Genomic DNA, 21,145 nt, shown 5'->3' with positions numbered 1-21,145 from the left:
ACATCTTATCGTGGAATCCACTCGAGGAAGGAGTTGGGAGGTAATCTATCGAGCCGGGTTAATGGTCTTGTCATTGTCGTTATTTGGAAGCAAGCTTTGCATGGCTAGTTTCGTGTTCTATTTGTCTTTGGAATGCTCGAAATCATATGCGCCGCGGATGAAAAAAGGGAGGACTTGGATTTGCTGTTTTTTTTTTTTTTGTGTTTGTTCCTAGCAGTTTAATCGGCCATGTACACAGGTATGAGGGTAGGGGATGGAAATCTGCAATAGGACTGGGTATGTAGCTTAGTGCAGCGGAATAGACGGTTAAAATGATGATTATATTGGTTGAGCCTCTTTTTTTCTTGTGTCTGTTTTGAAATTTGGTGATTTTGATTGTTGCAATGGCTGTTGTGTTCGTTCCATTTTTAGATTTGGTAGAGTGAAGGGGCCTGCCTGACTTTGTGTTTTCCGTATACCTCCACCCGCCCTTTGATCCAATTCTTTCACAAATTTCTCTTTACAACCCTTGTACTTGAGAAACCTTTTTGTCTCTTTCTTCGTTCTTGACAACCTAAAAATATCCAAGATATGGCTTGGAAATTTGAACGCCCGTGTCGCTCGAAAGTATAAGGCGTTTTCGTGGTGGCTAATAATAGCTTTTTAGGTTCAAGTTTTGTCCGCGTCGTTCCAAGATCGATCCAAGAGTATCTGTTCGTTTCCAAAAAGTATCTGTTCGTTTCCTGAGAAACATAGTTGGAAAGCAATGATTCACCCCAACTCGCCTTGTTTCAGCATCTGCCGTGCTAAATATATCCAACTTCAAAGCAAGAAGGACGTTTTGATTCAGCTTTCCGTTGGTATCCACTGATATGTTCAATATTTGTCGAGTGTGCAAATAGGCATTTCGGGTATTATATCGAATTCGTTCAGAGCCGTGGCTTTGTTTTTCTCTAAGTGAATTGAAGCTTTCGACGGATTCACCAAGAGATGGGAAGGAATCGCGGTGTTCAAATCGCGGATGGACGTTCGACAAAGATTTGCGTCGAAGCAATACAGTTACTGCTGTCTGTTTGGCAATCTCGAATAGCATATAAACCGTCACTTCTTCCGGGAAAAAGTTGGAGTCTCAAATCACCATCACTCTTCAGAACAATCTTCAGCAATACTACCTACTCAACTACACTCAGCTGATACACGCCAAACACTAGACCACAGTTCTCAACCTCCACAGCCAACCATTATACAGATACTAAACAGGACAGTTCTCATCTTCCACAGTCAACCGATCCACTGACACCAAACAAAACAGTTCCCAAGCTCCACAGCATTCGCAATTCAAAATGGGCAACGGACCTTCCAAGGAGAGCTCCAAGAAGCATTCTTCTTCCAAGCATGGCTCTTCGTCCAAGCATGGATCTTCTTCCAAGCACGGCTCTTCTTCCAAGCACGGATCTTCTTCCAAGCACGGCTCTTCTTCCAAGCACGGATCTTCGTCCAAGCATGCCTCTTCGTCCAAGCATGCCTCTTCGTCCGAGCACAAGTCCAAATCCAAATGCTGTAAGGGCAGCTCATGCAAGAATGCGGATCCCACTCTGCGGGCCGTGTTTGCTCTAAGACACGACTTTTTGAAAAAGCTGCCTAGCCCGGAATTCGTCCTCGAGAGCCATCCTGCGTGGAAAACACTGACCGAAGAAGAACAGAGCAAGGCCCAACAGCTGCAGGCCAACTTCCAAGATACCACCGATGAACAGTTGAAGGACTGGGTCGCCGACTGGCAGCGCGACTTTCCCGAAAATATGGACTATGGGTACAATGTCGAAGAAGACACGCTTTACCCTCAAGAAGGACGATCCCCTGAGAATATTCTCTTTATTTTCCAGGAAGAGCGCAACAAATCTAAGGGTAAAGAACCTGAGCGTGGACGTACTAGGGAGCGGCAACCCGAAATCGATCATGAAACGCTCAAGAACCTGCATTCTCGGCCCAACACTCCTGATATTCCGGGCATGGTCCCAGAGGATTATGCCGAGCTTCGAGAAGAGCTTAGAAATGGCGGCGCAGATCCGGATGCTACTCCAAAGGCTTCTGCTACTAGACCGTCTGGTGATGGGCATTCCTCTTCGAAGCACTCTTCGTCAAAGGAGCACTCTTCGTCAAAGGAGCACTCTTCCTCGAAGCATTCCTCGTCCAGGCATTCTTCTTCAAAGCATGGCTCTTCTTCCTCTTCGAGGCCTTCTGGATCCAAGTCATCCTCTTCGAAGGAGAAGAGCAGCTCTCACGGTCACAAGGGCTCTTCTCACGGTCACAAGAGCTCGTCTTCTCGCCACTAATGTTGAGTAGGACTATGAAGCCCTGGCGGCTGTTGGACTGGTTGGTATTGATGATTTTTGATTGTTTCCTTTCCTTTCCTTTTCTTTTTTCTTTTTGGTGTTGATCTACCCCTACCTATCTATCTTTCCCAATCCCCTTGTTTGCTTGTTTGTTTTGGCTGGTCGTTCGTTAAGGAGTTATCGTAACGGAGTCGGAGTGATTGATTGGACAATGGCATCTGGAATGCCTAAAAAGGGAGATAGATTTTGGACATTCTTTTGGAAAATAGTGCAATTGATTTGCATAGAGATACTGAATACATGTTTTTGCACCTTGGTAAAAAATGATTGACTTGTTTGCTGAGTAATTGCCTGCCTTAGGTGTTGTTTAATCTTCGAGGAAGGTACCGCTGCATGTGACATGACTGTTGACTTCCACTCCATATCCCATCCTACCTTCTGTCTGCGCGAGTGCACATTTTCCTCCCTCCTCCATTTTAATTGGAATTTCTCACCTGCGCCAATCTCAACTGCTGTAAAATCTCTTTTATTGCTGCTAGCCCAATCTTGATTGCTGGTTTACCAATGGAGACCTTGTTACGACTTTTACTTCCTCTAAATGACCGAGTTTGGAGAGCTTTCCGGCCCTGAGTGGCAGTTACCCACCTCTCTGGGACGGCCTGAATGCCTCACTGAGCCGTTCAATCGGTAGTAGCGACTGGTGGTGTGTACAAAGGTAAGGCATCTTCGGTTTACTCTGGCTCCCCTGGGTCCCCTTCTCCTTTTCACATATCACTTTTCGCCAGTTCCTTTTTCAGTCCCGTTTGCTTTTCTCAGTATACCCTGGAAATGGAAGTGGTCGGCTGCTAGAATTGGGCCCGTGGCTGCATTCCGATTTTCCGCAAAATTCATTTTTATGACCTTTCTCACCATATCCTAGATGAGTACGAAGCAGCCAATCGAGACTCGATCAAGGTCAGAAAGCCGACTGAAGGGGCCCAATAGGAGCAAGACGCAAAAGATGTCGTCAAGGTTGATGCAACTCCCAGTAAAGGGCATGGGATTCCGCAGAGGGAAAGGCCCGGCCGGACCAGTGCACCGGGTGAGGCGGACCGGCCCGCCAGGCCCAAGGTTGACAAGAAGGCAACGGATATTTTGAAACAGATGCTAAATGGCTTGGTCATTTCTGGAGAGCATGCCAGGAGGAGCCACGTTCCCGAAGCCTTTTTCCCCCGCGACGAACTGATGCTGGCCTAGACGCGGCGAAGGGCGCCGGAGAGCATGCCAAATCACTCAGATCACCACCACGTTCTAGTGATGATATCGAACAGGCAGCTTGGTGGTGGATAGAAGGCGGAATTGATGAATAAAGTAGTTTTTAGAAACCCGGGGAATTTGAAGAAGTGAAAGAGAGAGGGAGGGATCAGGAGAAAGGGAAGGAGGTGGAGAGAAGGGAGAAGGGGGGAGAGGATAAGAAAAGAGAACAGGCAGCTTGGTGGTGGATAGAAGGCGGAGTTTATGAACAGAGTAGTTTCTAAAAATCGGGGAATTGAAGAACTGAAAGAGAGAGTGATGAGAAGGACGGGGAGGGGTGATGAAATTTATATATCTCAATAGTCTTCTAGGAAATGGACTTTTTTTTTTAAAAGGGGAGGGGGTGGAGGGGAGCAGAGAGGATAAGAAAAAGGAAGGAAGGAAGGGGTAGGGGCAGAAATAGAGGAATTTGTCGACACTTTATTTTTATTTTTTGCCAAACAGCCATCTTCTCTTCGCCTCCACCTTCTCAGTCCTTTCGACCGACTTGTTATTCTCAGTCGAATCATGTCAAACACCTTTCTCACCCACTCTCAGCTATCTCTATCGATTAGTTTTACCAGTTCAGCCAGTCCAGCGCGTGAAACACCCGCGCTGTCGCATAAATCAGGCCTGTTCCCCCTCTTTCCCCCTCTCCATGGTATCACCTTTTACAAATCACCAACTCCCAAAACACCAAAAATCATAATATTTGCAGATGCTAGGTCCCAAAAAGCCCCCAAACTCCGCTCTTCGTCATTGGCTAACAATATTGTCGCCAGAACCGAATGCTATCCCGTTGCCCTAGAAACATCGCGGCTTGTCTCTTCAAGTACTCGAAACGACATGAATTTCATATCCAATCAACACCTCGGTGTTTGTACCGTCCCATCCACGGTTGCCCGCGGCACTGAGCATGAATCTGCTCGTAGGGTCGACGTACAGACTCGAAATGACACCCGCTCTGGGGGGTCCGGGGATAATGAGGAAGGGAACGGTTGAGTGCTTGAAAGCGCGAGACTCGCGCAGATCATACAGCCTGAGAATGTCGTGTGATGCGCTAAACACAGAGAGGTCTTGTCAGCCTTGAACAAATGCATGAATGAACCCTAGAAATAACCATTGCTCCCCGTTTGAGCATATTCTCCTTATCCTTCTCTTCCTCTGTTTACTTCCCCCCTTCCCCTACGCCATCTTTTGCGCATTTCTTCCATTTCTTCTATGTCTCCCATTTCTTTCTCGAAATCGCCTCGTCTTTCTTTTGCAAGTCTCGTCCTCCCCTTCTCCACAATATCTCTTCATCGCTACAAAAGAAACACGAAATTGTATCAACTTACCAGACCAAATGTCGCCCGTTGACCATGGGCTTGATTGCACTCACGGCACCGCTCCCCGCTGGAAATCGAAGCACCCTCTCGGGCTGCCATCCCCTCCTTGCTTTGGCAATGTCAAACTCCTCCACTGTTCCATTACGTCTACCTGCATAAATCTTGTTGCCGTCGGGGCTCCAGCAAGCGCTCATGCACCAAGGCGGCACGCCAACGCGATTAGGAATCCTAGCTACTGCGCTGGGTACTCGCCGATCCCAGACGCGAATCGCCCCGTCAATGGCTGACGACAAGAAGGTTGTCTGCGATACCTGCGTGGCATCGTGTTGAGTGGGAGGTGGCTGTGAGCTGACAATCATTGGAGAGTGTGGTCTCTTGATGCCCTGTCGCTCAGATGTGTCAGCTGCAGACTGGCTCTCCATTGACTGGTCTTGCTGCAGTGTCTGGCTAGACTCCTCCGCCTTGACTGTATCGGTATCCGTCGCCATTTCTGTCTGTTCTGTTACCCCCGAGATTGTCGAGACTTGGGTATCTCCGAGGCCTAGAGCTGAAGTAGAGACCTCGGCCGATGTTTGAGCTGGGGCTGGCTCTGGATTCGGGTGATCAACATCCATGGCATCGTCCTCTGGTCCTGATTGCTTGGGCTCTTTGTCCGCCTCTGTGGTGGCCATGCTGCTCATTGCCTTGTCGGCTGAGTGGTCCATCCCTGATTCGTGCCCTGCTGCCATGTTCATGCCACCGCCAAACTCATCATCATCCTGCCCAAAAGGCTGCTCTCCCGCCGTCTCACCGAACAGACTTCCGGCGTCACTTCCACCAAAAAGACTCTCGTGAGCGGGAGAAGCCGCGTCGGCAGCATCATTCTCTCCCCTCATTGCAACTGTGATCGATCGATCCTGTCCGTTGGGACTCCTACCATTCGCATTTCCTGCAAAACTCGAGCTGGCCATCGGTGCCCCGTTGTTGGTAGATATGGTACTTGAAGGCAGAGGCTCGTCAGCGTCTGCTGGTATCGGGGCGCCGCTCGCGGGCCGCAGCTCAATCGATGAAATCTGTCCGCCACTACCGTCGAAACTTCGCTTGATGTGCCCTGTATCGAGATCCCAGTCGAAGATGTTCTTGTCCCACGCTCCGCTGAGCACGCTTCTCTCGTCGGGTGCCAAGGTAAGCACGCTGACAGCGTTGGTGTGCTTCTGGAGACATGCTATCCTCTTGCCCTCATCATGGCGGACGCTCTGCAAGTTGATCGCGCCAGACTCGAGGCCAGACAGAAGCCAGAGAGCTTCGGAATGGACCGCCAGCGAGTAGACAGAGGACAAGACATGCTCCTGTTCGCTGCGCCCCGGCACGGCTGGCTCCTCGTTGGGCCAGTAGGACATGAGGATGCCTGCTTTTGTGACGGAGTCGACGAACGGGTGTCTCTGCGCGACGGTCAAGGCCAGCTTGCCATTGATGGTGCCTGGGCCGTCGTATTTGCGGATGTAGCCATCGGCACCGCCCGTGATCCAGTACCGCAGATCTGGCGTGATGGCCATGGCATTGATGCTCGTCGACATGGGCGCTGCCATTGTGGGCACAATGTCGTACAGACGCGCGCTGTAGACCTCGGAACGGATCTTGGGCCTCCACGTTCGGTAAAGAGACGGTAGCTGGTCGAGCTGGGGCGTGTCCGATTTCCTCCTAGGTGATTCGGGCTGCTTGCCGTTGACTCTGCTATCGCTGTCGGCGGTTTCGCCCTCGCCCTCACCAGCAACGACGACGGTGTTTTCGTCATCACCATTATCATCTTCTCCAGCCGCCTCTTCGTCATTGTTTCCATCGCCGTCACCCTCGCCGTCACCATCTCCTTCGTTCTCACCTTCACCTTCACCTTCGCCCTCGCCTTCGCCGTCATTATCTCCGTCACCGTCAGCGTCAGCATCAGCGTCGGCGTCGCCATCTCCATCGCCATCTTCCTCTCTATCGCCCTCGTCGGCGTCCTCCATCACTTCATCGGGCTCGTTGTCGCGATCCGAGGTGGGCGAGCTGGCTCGTGACTGGTCTTCCTCGTCCATTTTCGTCGTCGCGTCGGCGCTGGTCGGTTCAAAGAGGAGGCAGAGCACAAACAAACCACGGTCGCTCGTGTAAGAAGAGAGGGAGCGACAAGGGAACAAAGAATGAAGGCGCGCAACGCAACTGAATTTCCAATTGAGGAGCAGAGATGGTCGGTTTGCACTGGCCCGGGGGAGAAGCAAGCTACGTAATTGATGACTAAGGCGGGAAGCTCTGCTGCGTCCATGTCGCAGGAGCTAACATGGAAGCTTACTGAGTGGGTGGAAGCCTTGCATTGAACTTTAACTTGCCCGAGGCTTGCAGATGATACCAAGGTTGCACACTGAAAGTATCTGCTATGTGATTTCATTGTTTTCACCAATGGCAGGCCCTTCCTTTGTCTTCTTTGTCTTTCTTTTCTTTTCCCTATTTTTCACAACACTTTGTTGACAGCCGGGGGATACGAAACACAACACAAGAAACCTAGCTCGTCCTGAGGACCACGGCGCGAAAACAGGCTACGGAATCATTTGATCCACAAGTTGCGGCCTTCTTCCCCAAGAAACAATGCCATCGTTATAACTAGGGTTATTTCATCATGAATACCATGTCTGTATTCTTCTTATCAAAACACCATGCCATTTCAAACAAAACGAATCCGAGGTCAGTAATTCGCCGATTTACCAAAAGTTCGATAATTCTGCAAGTTACATAACACAATATTGGTAAATTTCACGTTTGTGATCTAGGTAATAATTCTGCCATGTTATTCTAATGTTTTTTTCTGATACAGCTACTTTTGGTTACCTAGCATCGGGCCACGATATTGCATTTTACAGAGTAGATAACATTAAACTAATACCTAGCATCGTGTCTCGATCTCCCGATAGAGAGGTGTTGCAACAAGGGAATTTCTTGCAAGATACGCACATTATCCCGATTAGCCAGCCAAGTGAATATAAAAAACCAGGGAATTTGCAAACGATTAGCATACACCGTCACCCCTTACACAAATGGGCTTGCAGCAAATCCTGTTAGATAACCCGCCGCCTTCTTATGCAAATCAATCCGCGATGATCCCAGACACTTCGGTAATATTGATTGAAGATTCTCCTTCTCCCCAAGAAACTGTGCGAGAGAGATTTTTCGGAATATTACACACACAACACCATCAAAAACGCTGGCATCATGACTTTTTTTTAGGTTGTTTCCATTGGCATTTTCTACTTGTTCAAACTGGCTAACTTTTTTTATTCCTAGGCACGATGGCTCGTCAAGCTAGGTTTCATTTTTATCATCACAATACTTCCAAAAAGTTGCTTGTGCACGCTAACGAGTGCTAACTGCCTCTAGAAAGAGAATATTGCAGCAGCGATGTTAACCTCTCGGGTTTCAGCAGCCTCCTCGATTAGCATAATGGTAGGCATCAGGGCAGAAATCAGGCCACGGTACTTGGCCAGCGCTGGATTGTGCAGTCTACAATCTCAATGCCTTCGAATTTGATAATCTCCACGTCGTTGATCCAGCGATTGATCTTCAGATTTTCGCAGGCCTTCCTGAACTCACCCAAGTGTCGTCCGACTTCCGAGATAGTTTATTCTCTCAACTGCAACTTCAGGTGATAGTAAACCATCTCCCTGTCGCTTTGCTTAGCATCATATAGGTCCAAGCGTGTCTTAAGAAGCTAAAGTTCCAAGCTAGGATGCATCTCGCGGTAATCATATCATGTGCACTATCATCAAGAAAGTTGTCACTACCATCCCTTAAGGCTACTCCATAGCCATCCATACAAGACTTATTTGCTGTAATGATGCCAGCATAGTAAATTCCATTACCACATGTATATATAATATATCAGCATTATAGTTCTACCAAACTACCAATTGCAGCGCATATCGTCTTCAATTCATCATGGCCTAATGCATCAGCCTTACGGAACTTGGACTACCTAGATATCTGGAAAGTGCACCATGCGACAACACTCAACCACTCAATCGCAGATGCAGTTGAGCAGCCCCGTGAAATAAGTAATTCTCTTCAGGCAATGATCAAAAAAATCAAATGAAAAAAGAAAAGAAGAAAAAGTCTCCCTAACTGGGAATTTTTCAAAAAACGAAATTTCAATGCGTAATCTGGGAATCGAACCCAGGGCTCCCCGACGTTGCTCGGATGGCAACGGAGAATTTTACCACTAAACCAATTACGCTTGTAGATGCTATGGATGCTTCAACTTTTGCTCTATATTATCCAGCCATGCAGCATAAACACCACGCGCAACTCCGTGATTCAAAATTCAACAAGTCTACAGTCAAAGATATAGTCTCTGTATGCATGATATTTGGCCTCTAGAACGGTCCCGACATCTAGGAGTAGCTTTAACACTTCCCGGTGTAGGAGGAAAGGTAGATTGAACAACCAAAAATAAATTTGAAATAGCAATACCCAAATTTTTGCCTCAATAACATCCCCAAATGCCTTTAGAAAGCCAACTGTACCTCGTAATCGGGACAATACCTCAAGAAAGCGAGTTCGAAACGGAAGCCAGACTACCTAGCAACGCTTAGCAACAGCATATCGGGTATGCAGTCTGAGAGAGAGAGAGAAAGGAGGATGAAAAAAAGTTTTATTTGTGTTTGTTATCAACATACGCCAGAAAGAATTGACTCTGATTCAGAAATAGGTTGCCTCCGCCATGGAAGCCGACCGTCAGGTCCGACCAAAAAGTCGCTCGCCTCTTCCACCAGTTCCCATTTCCCTGTCTCAGGATCCTTTTGCACAAACCGGAAGATGATGGAGGAGCCAAAATCTTCAAATACCAGCTCGCGCCTCCTGAGACGCATCCATTGCTCATTCTCGTCGCCCTCTATGCCATTTGTGATTTCGGTCTCGTTGTTCTTGATGGCAATGGCCCTGAAGACTCTGCTGTCGCGCAAGGCGTTGCGAATGGGGTATTGACCGAGGATTCGAATTGCCTCCTCCCTGACGGCGCGATCTCGGCAGCCAAAGGCGACGACGAATAGGGGCCATGTCCATCCTGCGTCCATGGCAAAACCACAGTTAGGTCGAGCTTGTAGCAGTTCTTCGGCGAGGGTCGTAATTTCGCGGTATTGTGGCGTTAGGCCCCTGACGGTTATGAGGCTGGAGTAACGAGGGACGGTGGTGTAAATATAGAGGATTAGATACTCGATTCGAATGCTCATGGCCTGTAGGTAAAGCTGCCGATCGTTTGCAGCGTTGCGAAGTACGGACTGGTACATGGGCTGGTATGCCTCGGTCCAGCGCTGAAGCCAGTATCGGGACTCTGCAATGAATTTCGACAGCGTTACGTTTGTCTTGAGGCTTCCGAATTTCCTCTCCAACTCGGCAGGGTCGGTTGTCTTGTGAAGAGCAAGTTCCGATGTCACTCTGGTAAGCATAGGGACATGGCGCACCATTTGCCTCTGGACAAGCCCCCAATAATCACGCATTTCATCCCACGAGGTAAAGGTACGCGGCATATCGTCCAAGGAGACGATTCTGGTGAGTTTTGGCCGAAAATATGGAGAGTGCTTCGTAAACGGGATTATTCCTGGCGGTCGTCGAGGAGCAGGGGGCGGCTGAGGAGAAGAAGGGTCGCTCTGGCTTTGAGGGCTCGGTAGGCCTGTCGTATGGGCCTGGGGGCTATGAGGCGGAGGCGACGACATAGGGGGTGTTTGAGGCTGGTTCGAGGGGCTATGGCCTGCTGGTTGGGATGTATTTGAATATTCGAGTCTCCTTTGGTTTTGTTGTTGCGGATTCTGCGGTGGCAGCGATGACGTAGAGGCAGATGGCGAAGATGAGGGATCTGATGGTGATGGTGATGAAGACTGCTGGGGAGGTTTCGGTGGGAAGAAGAACTTCCTATAGGACCCCATAAATGATCGCGACTGCAGCTCTAAGGGTTTGTAGCAGTCTAGAATATCTTGGACTAGGGCTGGTGGCGCGGGAGCGATGCTAACAAGATCAGGCGCTTTGTCAGTACAATTAGCAAGCTCGTTAAGCATCGTGAAGCCGTGGGTAATGTGTTTCAGGGCGGCTGGGACGTTTCCTCGCTGAGTTTCGAAGCAGATGAAAAGGAGAGAAGAAAGCAGAGCAGTTCGCAGGCCCTCCCTGGTAGGCTTCATCTCCGACTGCATTCGAAGAGCCTCGCAATAGTAGACAATGGCGTTTAGGTAGTGTCGATTATTGTTGTCGAGTCCCAGCTCTGAGCCTTGGACTTGGTATGCTTTTCGCAAGGCTCCCACAGCCATGGCTCCGTACCGCAGAGTGTTTTCTTCCAGAGTAACTTGGGGCATCGTGGCAGTCCAAAGACGAGTCTGGTCGATGAATCCGCCCAGGAAGGTTACGGATAGGTGGGACCATTCGACAAAGTAATCGTGCTGGTCGCTATTGGCGAAGCGAATAGTGTTGACGGAGGGTTCGATAATGAGTAGAGGTGCCTTTTTGGAATGGATGAGTTTGCCTTTGGACGACTGGGCACGAGCTACAAGCTGGGAGGAGGAGGAAGAAGAAGAGGAGGAGGAGTTGTCTGCGTAGGAATCACAGTAGCCGCGCCACTTCATGCAGTTGAGGCATGCTGGCCGAGTCTCGTCGCATTTGACATGGCGTTTTCTAGAAGAGGAAGAAGGAAGTCAGCTCAGGCAACCAAGGTGTAGAAGTACAAAGTGATGACGAAAGGGGGCAAAGGGTCTGGTGGAGATGCTTGCAGTGATGGAACCTTTGGTGCAACTTACTTGCCTGCTCGTCGATACAGCGTCTGATTAGCGGCATATCGAAAGAAACCAAAGCAAAGGGGTCAGCATGCTTCTACTCACAGGTTGTGCAGCCAGTACGCGCACGAGTCGAGCTGCGTCGAGTGTGTCTTGCTCTTGAATCTAGGGCAAAGCGATGGATGCCACCTTGGCCGTTTGACGCGGAATCTGCTTGAGATGGAGCTGAGCCACTATTCTCCGGAAATTTTCTTCGTCAGTAACAATGTACATGTAGATGCGTATACAGGAGATGAGTCTTGGAGAAAGGTAAATTATCAAGAGGGCACGCAAGAGGGCAACCCCAACCAGTGGATTTGCCCCCATTAGAAGCAAAAGACAACTCGTGACTCACTCGGCAGAACGATTGCTTTTGCCGGGGTTGATTGGCAGAGTAAATTGTATCTCCATGTTGTCGCGGTGATTCTTGTGCCTGAATGTTTCGCAGAGAAATCGTGCATCAGCGGGGCTTTCGTGAATGTTGAATCCTTGTGTTGCTCCTGAGGTTGGTCAGCGGTTATGGAGATGGGGCGGCGCTGTGTCGTATTTGACAGATCGTGTCAAGGTAGGTAATCCAGAAAAGACGGCTAAACGCAAACGGTTGTCTCGATCGCCCTGAACTCTTTGATTTTATACATTCATTTCATCCTCCTTTTTCTTTCCCTCCCTCCCTGGCTGGTGTGAAACGGCGATGGTTGCGAAAAGAACAAAACACGGCAGAAGAAGAGACAGAAACAAGGCCGTTGCTGGATATTAGCTCAGGATCTGTCTGTGCTGAGCCACACGAGAAGGAATTTTCGGGCCCCGGGGCTTTGCTTTAGAAATGCCGGCTCGGGAAGTGGCGTTTAGAGAATGGAAATAGGATCGGAATATAGCGCAGCCAGGCAAATCTGACAGAGAACCCCAGTGGTCCAAGAGTCCACAGCAGCCAGGATTGGATCTGGATAAGGTAGATGTAACGTTTGGACTCGTCTCGGACGATCAACTTGGACAGGAGCAAGTCGACACGGGGCGGGAAAAAACAAGAATGGCAAGAAAACAAAGGCAAAACGAAATAGTCTAGCCGTAGGCAAATTGAGAGGCTAGGGGGGACAGTTTAAAGCAAGATGGCATGCCGCTATCCCACGCTTGAAGCAAGGATGTTGAGTCGGAAGCAGAGACCGGAGCCTGGCAGGGGTGTTTGAGCTGGGGGATGTTTTGTTGTCTGTACTTATCTGTACTCGTACTAATAGCCGTCGTTAGTTCCACGATGGAGATGCTATTTAAACTGGGGCGGGATGGAGCAGGTGTTGAAGATTGCCTTGGCCTTGATCGTGGCAGAAGTGGAGGAGCGGCACTTACTCCAGTTTTGGATTCTCTTGCACATGTTGCGTTGATCACATTCAGCCTTGCACCATATTTGGTTACTTAGCCGCCGAATAATTGTACATTGATTGTTGTGAAGCAGAGGTTGCAAAAGGGATTGGCGTTAGCCGGAGTTTTTGCCCGTTCCCCTTCCCACAGCCGCCAGCAGATCCTCTCGAAAGGCGCCGATTCGGCATAAAGATACATAAGATTAACGCCTCCTCCCGCTTGTAAGCCGATTTTCTTGGCCATTCAGGCACCAATAACCCTAATCGGACACAAGAAAAAAAGCCACGAGATACAGCCTTCTTGTTCTTCTGTTCCCCAGCTGCCGGGTAGGTGTTCAAGATGAACAGACCAGATGGAACATTTTGAACAACCTCCTATTTCCGCTCTTCAAAGGCGCCTATTTACGTACAGAATAAGTTGCAATTTCTCAAGTAGGAAGGGAACTATACCAGCAACACGGGACTGCCTTGTCGTACCCTCACCACCCCTGCCTGCTTCGACAAAGAATCTCCACGTAAGAAGAAAAGAATTAGCGCCACGTCAAAACTTGAAAATGGCGCCGTCCAGCCGCCGCCCACTATCTGACAAGTCGTGTACATAATCGATTTACCTAGTGCAACGCCTCTTCCCCATGCAAGATAAAATGACAGGCCATGTCTCTGCTGCTATCTACTATTTCTCCAACCAACTTCCCTTCACGGGCTGAATCCTAAGCGGACGTTGAAGCGGCTCAGCCACGTCGTTAATTCAGCCGAGGAGTGTCTAAATCCGCCCAAGCTAGTCGGCGTTAGCATTCCTGTTGAAGATTCTCCCATGAAAAAATGGCACTGCAGTTGTTGAGGGTATAATTAGATTTTAGAAACATCCCTAGGAATGTCTCGGAAAGGCTGTAGAGTTACCGAGACTATCTTAGGCGAAGCTACCAAAGGGGTTCACCGCTTTGCCTCCAAAGACTTTGTCTGGAGTATTTTGCACGTGCCTTGCTTGATACTGCCGACTTTGCTTCAAACGCTCACGTGGCTACCAAAGATAAGGCTGGAATGCTAAAAACGTAGACCTTTTCTCTCCTTGACACTCCTTTTAATGTATCTGAGCGTGAAAAGTTAAACGGCTAGCCTCGATTGTGAGTCTAGTTGATACGATCCTTTAGCTTCCGTCCGAACATTGCAGAAAAAACACTTGGCAGAGAGCCCCAGGAAACTCCACCTCGAATCACGAATACAGAAAATGGAACCAACGAACCGCGCGAACGGATTTTAGAACCGAGGCTCAAAAGAACAGGGGAGAAGACAAGCTGTTCCATTCTCAGCAACTACAGTTTGCCACGATACTCGGAGCTTGACACGGACCTGAACCAAAAGCCGAACGCAGGGGAAGTCAATTGCCGAATGGAGCTACGAAAAAAACCCAAGTAACAGCGGCATCTGCTTTGACAAGTTGAGTTTTGGTTACATCGTGTGCATAATAGGCTCAGAGGCCTATCCACCGGAAGAGAGACCAAAAAGGTTGATTCCCATCGGCGGCTCCGGCCACGTTGTATGATCCCAATGGCACTACGAAGTACCGGGCCTTGAGATGGGCTAACGATAGCATATTGCTCCTTCTAGACACCGATGGAACCTAAGAAAAGACAAAAGGCCAAAAGCAACGTTGACCCCCAGTCTTGGGGTTTCGGCCGGATGAGTTACGATGACGAACCGATAAAGGCAGAAGCAAGACGAGAATAGAACCATAACCCAGGAATCTTGGGCTTCTACAACGGAATACCCTTGCACATGCCTGAAGGACTGCTCTGCATCTGTTCTTCTTGCCCTCTCCCCCCTCGCTTGCTACAGCCCATCCTAGCGAGATTCACATGCTCCGATGCTCATATAGGCACAGAACTGGGGAGACAACGGCCACGAATTCTGCAAACGATGTGGATACTGCTAGCCCTACCGAGCCTCATAATGACACTCTCGATCCACTGCTGCGATTGGTATCGCTGCCGCCTTCCTATCGCGAAATCGATCCAGAATCCAACATAAGCTTTGGGTCTGGCGGAGACGTTTTCACAACTGCTGCAAGTGCCGTGTTTGAGCTGACCGCCGTCCAAAATCGGATACCGAACCCTCGGTAACTGTTCTGGCTGAGGCGGCGAACTGGACAAGGCTGGGGCTTTCACTCTTATTCATTGGTTGGTTAACCTTTGCCTGCGTTTGTGTTCGTATTTACCAAAGCTCTTTCTCAATCCATTGCGGAAACTTGAGCGATGGCTACATTTGCTGATGACAAGGGCAGGGTTAGAGCAAAGATTCCGATTCGTTTCTGATATGCTTCTATTGCGTGCGATTGCCCTTTTCTGGATTAGACAGGAACCAGATGCGCCTCGCTAAGATCACAGATGCCAAATTACGCATGGGACTGCGACAATGAAGTTATTTCTTGATCAACTTTGGACGACATTTGTCATGATAAGTAAGAAACAACTGCCTGATTTACAGCAAGGACCTGCGTTAAATCGCGCTCTTCGCCAGTCCCGTCATCCAGGTAGCCGTCCAAGTTTCTCGGCTTGGTGAGCGGGAAGTGGGACTTTCATGGGGCGTGTATCGGCAAGAATTACGCCCTTTGGATTAGTTATAGCTTATACGTGCAGGCGAGTGTTCGTACCAGTTCAGGCTTTGTTTGGCATGAATGTCGGCATGGGTAGTTGGCATTGGCACAGGAGCTAATCATGGGTTTTTGCAGGCCGATATCACTCTGCACAAGGGACCGTCACGGACTACGCCGTAGGTGTGATGGGCGACGCATGCAGCCGAAGACGAATCGAGTCGAAACCACGCAGGACGAGATTTGACAGGACACCAAAGCGGCATCGGTTGACACATGCCATTGTTCCCGAGCCTATGGACCACAACAGCCGAGCCTGCCCACATGCCGCTTCGCCCCAGAATCGCAGCTCGGCCAACTAACGGTCTAGGGACTGAGTCGTGTTTACGATACTATTATTTGCTAGGGCTCATACTTTGCAAGGCACAGGACATCCACATGTTTGATCCAAGACAGAGACAGGGGTGCGTCGCTGGTTGATACAGACAGACAGGCGGCGGCGCAACTCTGGACTCGACTCGGTGCTTCGTTCGGAGCATGTGCTGGCCCGGTTCAAGAGGGGCTTGTTGATCCGCCGTCTTTGCAGGTACGAGGCAATAAAGCGGCAAGGCAACGGTGCGTTCTGTATATGCACATGTAACGTGCAGGTTGCCAAGGAATTTCATCTCTTGTGCTCGTGCTTGTACGCCAATGCAGCCACTAACAGCCAACGGACGACGCCGAGGGCCATTCTTGAGCCCGCCTTTTTTCTCCATCGAACCCGTTTTCTTCACCGTTGCAACAAGTCTCAGACAAGGCGCCGCTCGGTAGCCAGATTCCCACAACCCTGCAGAGGACTGGAGTTACTAGTTTGATACCGAGGAAGCTAGGAGAGTGGGTAACAATGCTTGACTTTTTTGCTTGATTGCAGGCACTGCCGACCTGATGATGGCAGAGTGGGCAAGGCACAGAGTATTTTGGGAACACAGTCAAATGGTGGAGTTTACGCGGCAGCGCTAATCACGTTTGGTGGATAAAATCTCACGCATCGCGGCGGTTCTGTTTTGTCTGATGATTCAGGCCAGGGCAATTTACGTCGGGCTGCCGTCTCGCCGTTTGGGCTTAGTCTGGTTGAATGTGGCATAGAGACGTGGGCGCAGGGCTGTCTTTGGACTTTTATCGCATGGTTCGTGACGATCGTCTTTGTTGATCTGGTTGCCATGACTAAAAAGGAGCCACTCGCTCGTCGGCGCTCCAGTTTGATCCTACATTCTTAGAGGAGATGTTTTAGCACGAGTACAAATACCATCAAAGGAGCACGTCACAAAAGGAATCTTCTGCATGTCAAACGCAGGAGTGGCAGCAGGGAGAGGAAAAAACAAAAACCCTGACAAATCGCTATGACTTCACGGTAAATGCTGCCGTGGTGCCCCCGAGGGATCCCTGAACCAGCCGAGAGATGCCCTTTATTTTGACACGCTGCCAGCGACTATCGAATCACAGGCTTGAACCTCGTAAAAAGCCGCTTCAGCCGACGGTGACGAGTTTTGTTGATTGCATCTCTCACAGCCTATTATCGCGTGAGGGGTCACGGAGCCTCAAAGATCAACGGGCCAGACAAGAGGGTCAAACAATGGGCGCAGCGGACAGAGACTGTGATCCAGAAATTTATATTTAGTGCCGCCCGATTATACAAAGTGCTGACTGATTCCTCGTATGAGCAAGTAGTGATAGCAATATACTTTGAGGTTGCGGGCATCGCCGGAAGCTTCATCTCTTTGCTCGACGACTGCCGATAGTGCCGTGCCCAAGCTTTCCATCACAACCGTATTGTGATATTGCAGCTTCAAGCTCTGTTGGTGATTATTATGCCTGGCAAAATACGAATGCTGAGATGAGACATACGAGAAAAAAAAATCTGGGGAGATGAGATGGGGGATGCTGGCCCGACCCACCTGGAGGACCCAGACAGTACCAATATTGGCAGCATCCGGCTTTGATTTTCGCGCCTCAACGCTCAACTGAGGGGCCTCGAAAAGAGTCTTGCCGTAGTACGTAGAGGCTGGAATTCATCGTGTGCGCCTCAATTCATTGCCAAAAATTGCCGGAGAGAAACAGAGACAGCCCGGGAGTAGCGCAGTCGAAAAGCAGCGTCTCGTCCACCAAAACTCCCCAATTTCCCACCCCCTGGCCGCCACAATAATCAGAGTCTCGTTGTTTCTGCCTCTCCAACTGACGCTATAGCCACTCTCAGTTAGAAGCTCAGGCGGGCGACCTGCGCCATTGGGTGTTAGTGGCAGCCAGGAGGGGGGGCAAAAGGGCCTCAGCCGCCGCCATAGTGCCATTTACTGGTTATTCTTGGATGGCAGCGGCGCTCAGCTACAGCGGATTGAAGCCACGCGGATATTACGAGGGAGGCTAATGTAGTTTGGGGTGATGTGCTTTAGCCCGGTGCATAACGCGGTTTGCCGTGATCCCGATTTCGATTTGCAAACGCATCGTGAGCTGACGAAGCTTCTCTCTCTCTCTCTTTCTCTTGTTCATCTTCCCCCCTCTTTGCAGCTTTGAAGAAACACTTTGAAGAGGTAGAAACGAGAGAGCGGGCGTTGGCAGCTGCTCTGGTCTGTCTGGTGCTTTGTTCTCTCCCCCCTCCTGGTTCGTCTTTGCGTTTTCTCGTGTTTCATCTCCAAGCCAAAAAGTCTTTCTCTCTCTCTCTCGTTTTCTAGACTAACGATACGAGCTCCTAATCAACAGCTCATAAAGGAGGCAAAGCACAAGAGGAAGAGAGTCATTCGCTTTTTCAGAGTCCCACGATCGCTCACACGGTCCCCCAGACCGGCTTACTGGGTCCCATCTCTATCATCTAGATATCTATCATTTGTTCCCCCCCCACGGCCCTCTTTTCCCCCTTCTTCTTCTTTCTACATCTTGCAGACTGCAGTTCGCGGCCTGTGCTTACCCGCATGCGCCTTTGAGATCTTGCGCTGCTGCTCTTTGCGAATGCGAATCCCTGTCGACTAGCTGCTGCGTTTCCATTGATTCATCCACATTTGATCGGCATCGCGTTGGCCCGCCAGTAAGTTCGGTTTTTCCAATAAACAAAAGCTCTTCCCCCCTAGGTAGATCCAACCCAATTGGCCTTGATCGATTGCGACGCAGAAGCGGTTCGACGTGCAATTGCTTCTTGGTCGCCAAAAGTCGCGAAGCAGAATCACGAATCCACTGACTCTGTGTAGCCTCAGATCGAAGCCGCCATGCAGCGCTACGGTGAACACGGCGACTCTCCCGAGAGCGAACCTCTCGATGGTTACGGCCAGTCGCATCGAGGAGTTTCCCCCGATAGCCGCGGCTACTCGCCGCCCGAGATCTATCACGACCAGCATCAACCTCCTCCAGTACCCTCTCACCAGCATCAGGGCCAGAACTACGGCTACGACCAACATGAAGGCTACGAGTACGACTACGATGGCCAGGCTCCTCCCCCGCCTCAGCATCGCCAGGGTGACAACGGCTATTTTGCCGGCGGAGCACGCAATGACGGGTATGCGCAAGAGAACATGACAAATTCCAACTCCCGAGGATATTCCCAAAACAATGTGACCCCCGGCGCTGACAACTTCAGCGACATGGCCTCTGGAGGAATGGCTGGCATTGCCTATGGAGTAGCAGAGCGAAACGCACGAGAGAGCGGCATGCAGGCGGCCCATGGCGGACTGCCACCGCCGCCATCCCACGCTCGATATCCCGACGGCTACGACTATCCTCAAGATGATCGAGGCTCGCGAACGACCTTTAACCCCCTGGGCATGCCGACTGCGGCTCACAGCTCGCGATCACCCTCCCGCAGCACGCGCGATCCGTATGCCGACGACCACTATCCGGCGATGTATCCGCCCAACTCGCGGAATAGCAATCCGATGCTGGGCATGTTCAATCCTAATGAGATTGTGGACGACGGCGACGATGGTTTGGATTATTCGCGACGTAGCGCCCGCAATTCCATCCTGAGCGCCTCCAACTCGGATCGAGCAGCAAAGGGAGCTGCCATTGCGACTGTTGCAGGTGGAGGAATCTTGGGTGCTGGTGCCATCAAGAGCGCCTTGGGCCGTAATGGTGAGTTTGTTAACATCAGACGTGGTTCCTGCTCCTCCTTACTCCCTTCCTTCTTTCTTTATCTAGCTGTTGTGACTATTGACGACTGTGCTTTGATGTACATGGGATGAATATCCGCTGACAGCTTGGTATGTATAGCTCAAGCAGCACCAGGAGGTAATGGCGGAGGGGACGAAGGCGGAGGCATGCTCTTCGACAACGGTAGTACCGAGGAGAAGTCGGCCTGGATGGCACAGCAAGCGACCAAGACCAAACGGTGGCGCTGGGCCATCATCATCCTTGTTGTCCTCATCGTCATCGGTGCCGTCGTTGGCGGCGTCGTCGGAACTCAAGTCGGCAAACACGGCAGCAAATCAAGCAGCGGAAGCGGCAGCAAGGGTGGCAGCGGCGGAAGTGGAAGTGGTGGCAGCGGCAGCGACTCTGGTGACGACAGTGGTGATCTTAACATCAACAGCCAGGAGATCAAAGACTTGCTCAACAACCCCGACCTGCACAAGGTCTTCCCCGGAGTTGATTACACACCTCTCAACACCCAGTATCCCGACTGTCTGACCAACCCTCCGTCGCAGAACAACATCACTCGTGACGTGGCCGTGCTCAGCCAGTTGACCAACAAGATCCGTCTCTACGGCACTGACTGCAACCAGACTCAGATGGTCCTTCACTCCATCTCCCAGCTGGAGATGACAAACGACATCAAGGTGTGGCTGGGCGTCTGGCAGGACAACAACGCCACGACCAACGCTCGCCAGCTCAAGGAGATGTGGAACATTCTCGACAAGTACGGCGATGACCCCTTTGAGGGTATTATTGTTGCCAACGAAGTGCTCTTTCGCCAGCAGTTTACCGTCACTACTCTTGGCGAGCTCCTCGACGATGTGCGCACCAATCTCACCAAGAAGAACCTGAATCTCCCTGTCGCTACTTCCGACTTGGGAGATGACTGGACTCAAGCTCTTGCCGCTGATAGCGACTACATCATGGCCAACGTTCACCCGTTTTTTAGTGGAACACAGGCGACTGACGCTGCGGCCTGGACTTGGAACTTCTGGGATGCACACGACGGTCCATTCTGGAAGTCGGACAAGTCCAAGAATGTCATCTCCGAGACGGGTTGGCCTACAGGAGGAGGCAAGGACTGTGGAGGTCCATCGACCTGCGATGCTCCCGCCGTGGCGGGCATCGACGAGCTCAACACCTTCATGAACGACTGGGTGTGCCAGGCGCTCGAGAACGGCACAAACTACTTTTGGTTTGAGGCCTTTGACGAGCCGTGGAAGGTCATTTACAACACTCCGGGCCAGGAGTGGGAGGACAAATGGGGGCTGATGGACGCCAACCGGAAGCTCAAAGACGGAGTCAAAATTCCCGACTGCGGCGGCAAGACTGTTTAAAGAAGACA

The 21,145-nt window shown here is 50.4% G+C and overlaps 4 protein-coding genes and 1 non-coding gene across 5 annotated transcripts; 2 read left to right on the top strand and 3 right to left on the bottom strand.

Moving 5' to 3' along the window:
• Positions 1–1,376: 1,376 nt before the first annotated feature.
• On the top strand, positions 1,377–1,928 carry M431DRAFT_60932 (hypothetical protein; the record flags this gene model as incomplete). Its single annotated transcript, XM_024921573.1, has 1 exon — positions 1,377–1,928. A coding segment is annotated over one exon (552 nt), but the record flags the coding sequence as incomplete, so codon positions are not given.
• A 2,484-nt stretch (positions 1,929–4,412) lies between these two features.
• M431DRAFT_71275 (hypothetical protein) lies at positions 4,413–6,966 on the bottom strand (the record flags this gene model as incomplete). Its single annotated transcript, XM_024921877.1, has 4 exons — positions 4,413–4,644; positions 4,922–5,406; positions 5,473–6,698; positions 6,741–6,966. The coding sequence occupies 4 exons, from the start codon at positions 6,964–6,966 to the stop codon at positions 4,413–4,415; spliced, it is 2,169 nt and encodes a 722-aa protein (XP_024779898.1).
• Positions 6,967–9,067: 2,101 nt separating this feature from the next.
• On the bottom strand, positions 9,068–9,149 carry M431DRAFT_t1. The gene has a single exon. It is a non-coding gene; the product is annotated as a tRNA-Gly (tRNA).
• Positions 9,150–9,422: 273 nt separating this feature from the next.
• Positions 9,423–12,455, bottom strand: M431DRAFT_174215 (hypothetical protein). Its single transcript, XM_024913061.1, has 3 exons — positions 12,065–12,455; positions 11,772–11,903; positions 9,423–11,572 (listed from the first exon to the last, which is right to left on the bottom strand). Exons 1-3 carry the CDS (start codon positions 12,118–12,120, stop codon positions 9,583–9,585), a joined length of 2,178 nt encoding a protein of 725 aa, XP_024779897.1. The 5' UTR covers positions 12,121–12,455; the 3' UTR covers positions 9,423–9,582.
• A 6,429-nt stretch (positions 12,456–18,884) lies between these two features.
• M431DRAFT_313 (glycoside hydrolase family 17 protein) lies at positions 18,885–21,137 on the top strand (the record flags this gene model as incomplete). Its single annotated transcript, XM_024914240.1, has 2 exons — positions 18,885–19,743; positions 19,882–21,137. 2 exons carry the CDS (start codon positions 18,885–18,887, stop codon positions 21,135–21,137), a joined length of 2,115 nt encoding a protein of 704 aa, XP_024779896.1.
• Positions 21,138–21,145: the final 8 nt, after the last annotated feature.

Source organism: Trichoderma harzianum (genome assembly GCF_003025095.1).
Source record: "Trichoderma harzianum CBS 226.95 unplaced genomic scaffold M431scaffold_1, whole genome shotgun sequence".
In the NCBI taxonomy this organism is placed as follows: Eukaryota; Fungi; Ascomycota; class Sordariomycetes; order Hypocreales; family Hypocreaceae; genus Trichoderma; species Trichoderma harzianum.
Note: the sequence above shows the minus strand (reverse complement) of the source record. Positions and strands in the feature narration are given on the sequence as shown.

What these genes read in the sequence shown, in the direction of transcription:
- M431DRAFT_174215 (XM_024913061.1), bottom strand. Translation starts at nt 12,120, where the DNA reads ATGGAGATACAATTTACTCTGCCAATCAACCCCGGCAAAAGCAATCGT. An exon ending in AAAAGCAATCGTTCTGCCGA is followed by an intron (nt 11,904 to 12,064) that starts GTGAGTCACGAG and finishes TCCGGAGAATAG; the next exon opens with TGGCTCAGCTCCATCTCAAG. An exon ending in ACTGGCTGCACAACCTGTGA is followed by an intron (nt 11,573 to 11,771) that starts GTAGAAGCATGC and finishes TTCCTCTTCTAG; the next exon opens with AAAACGCCATGTCAAATGCG.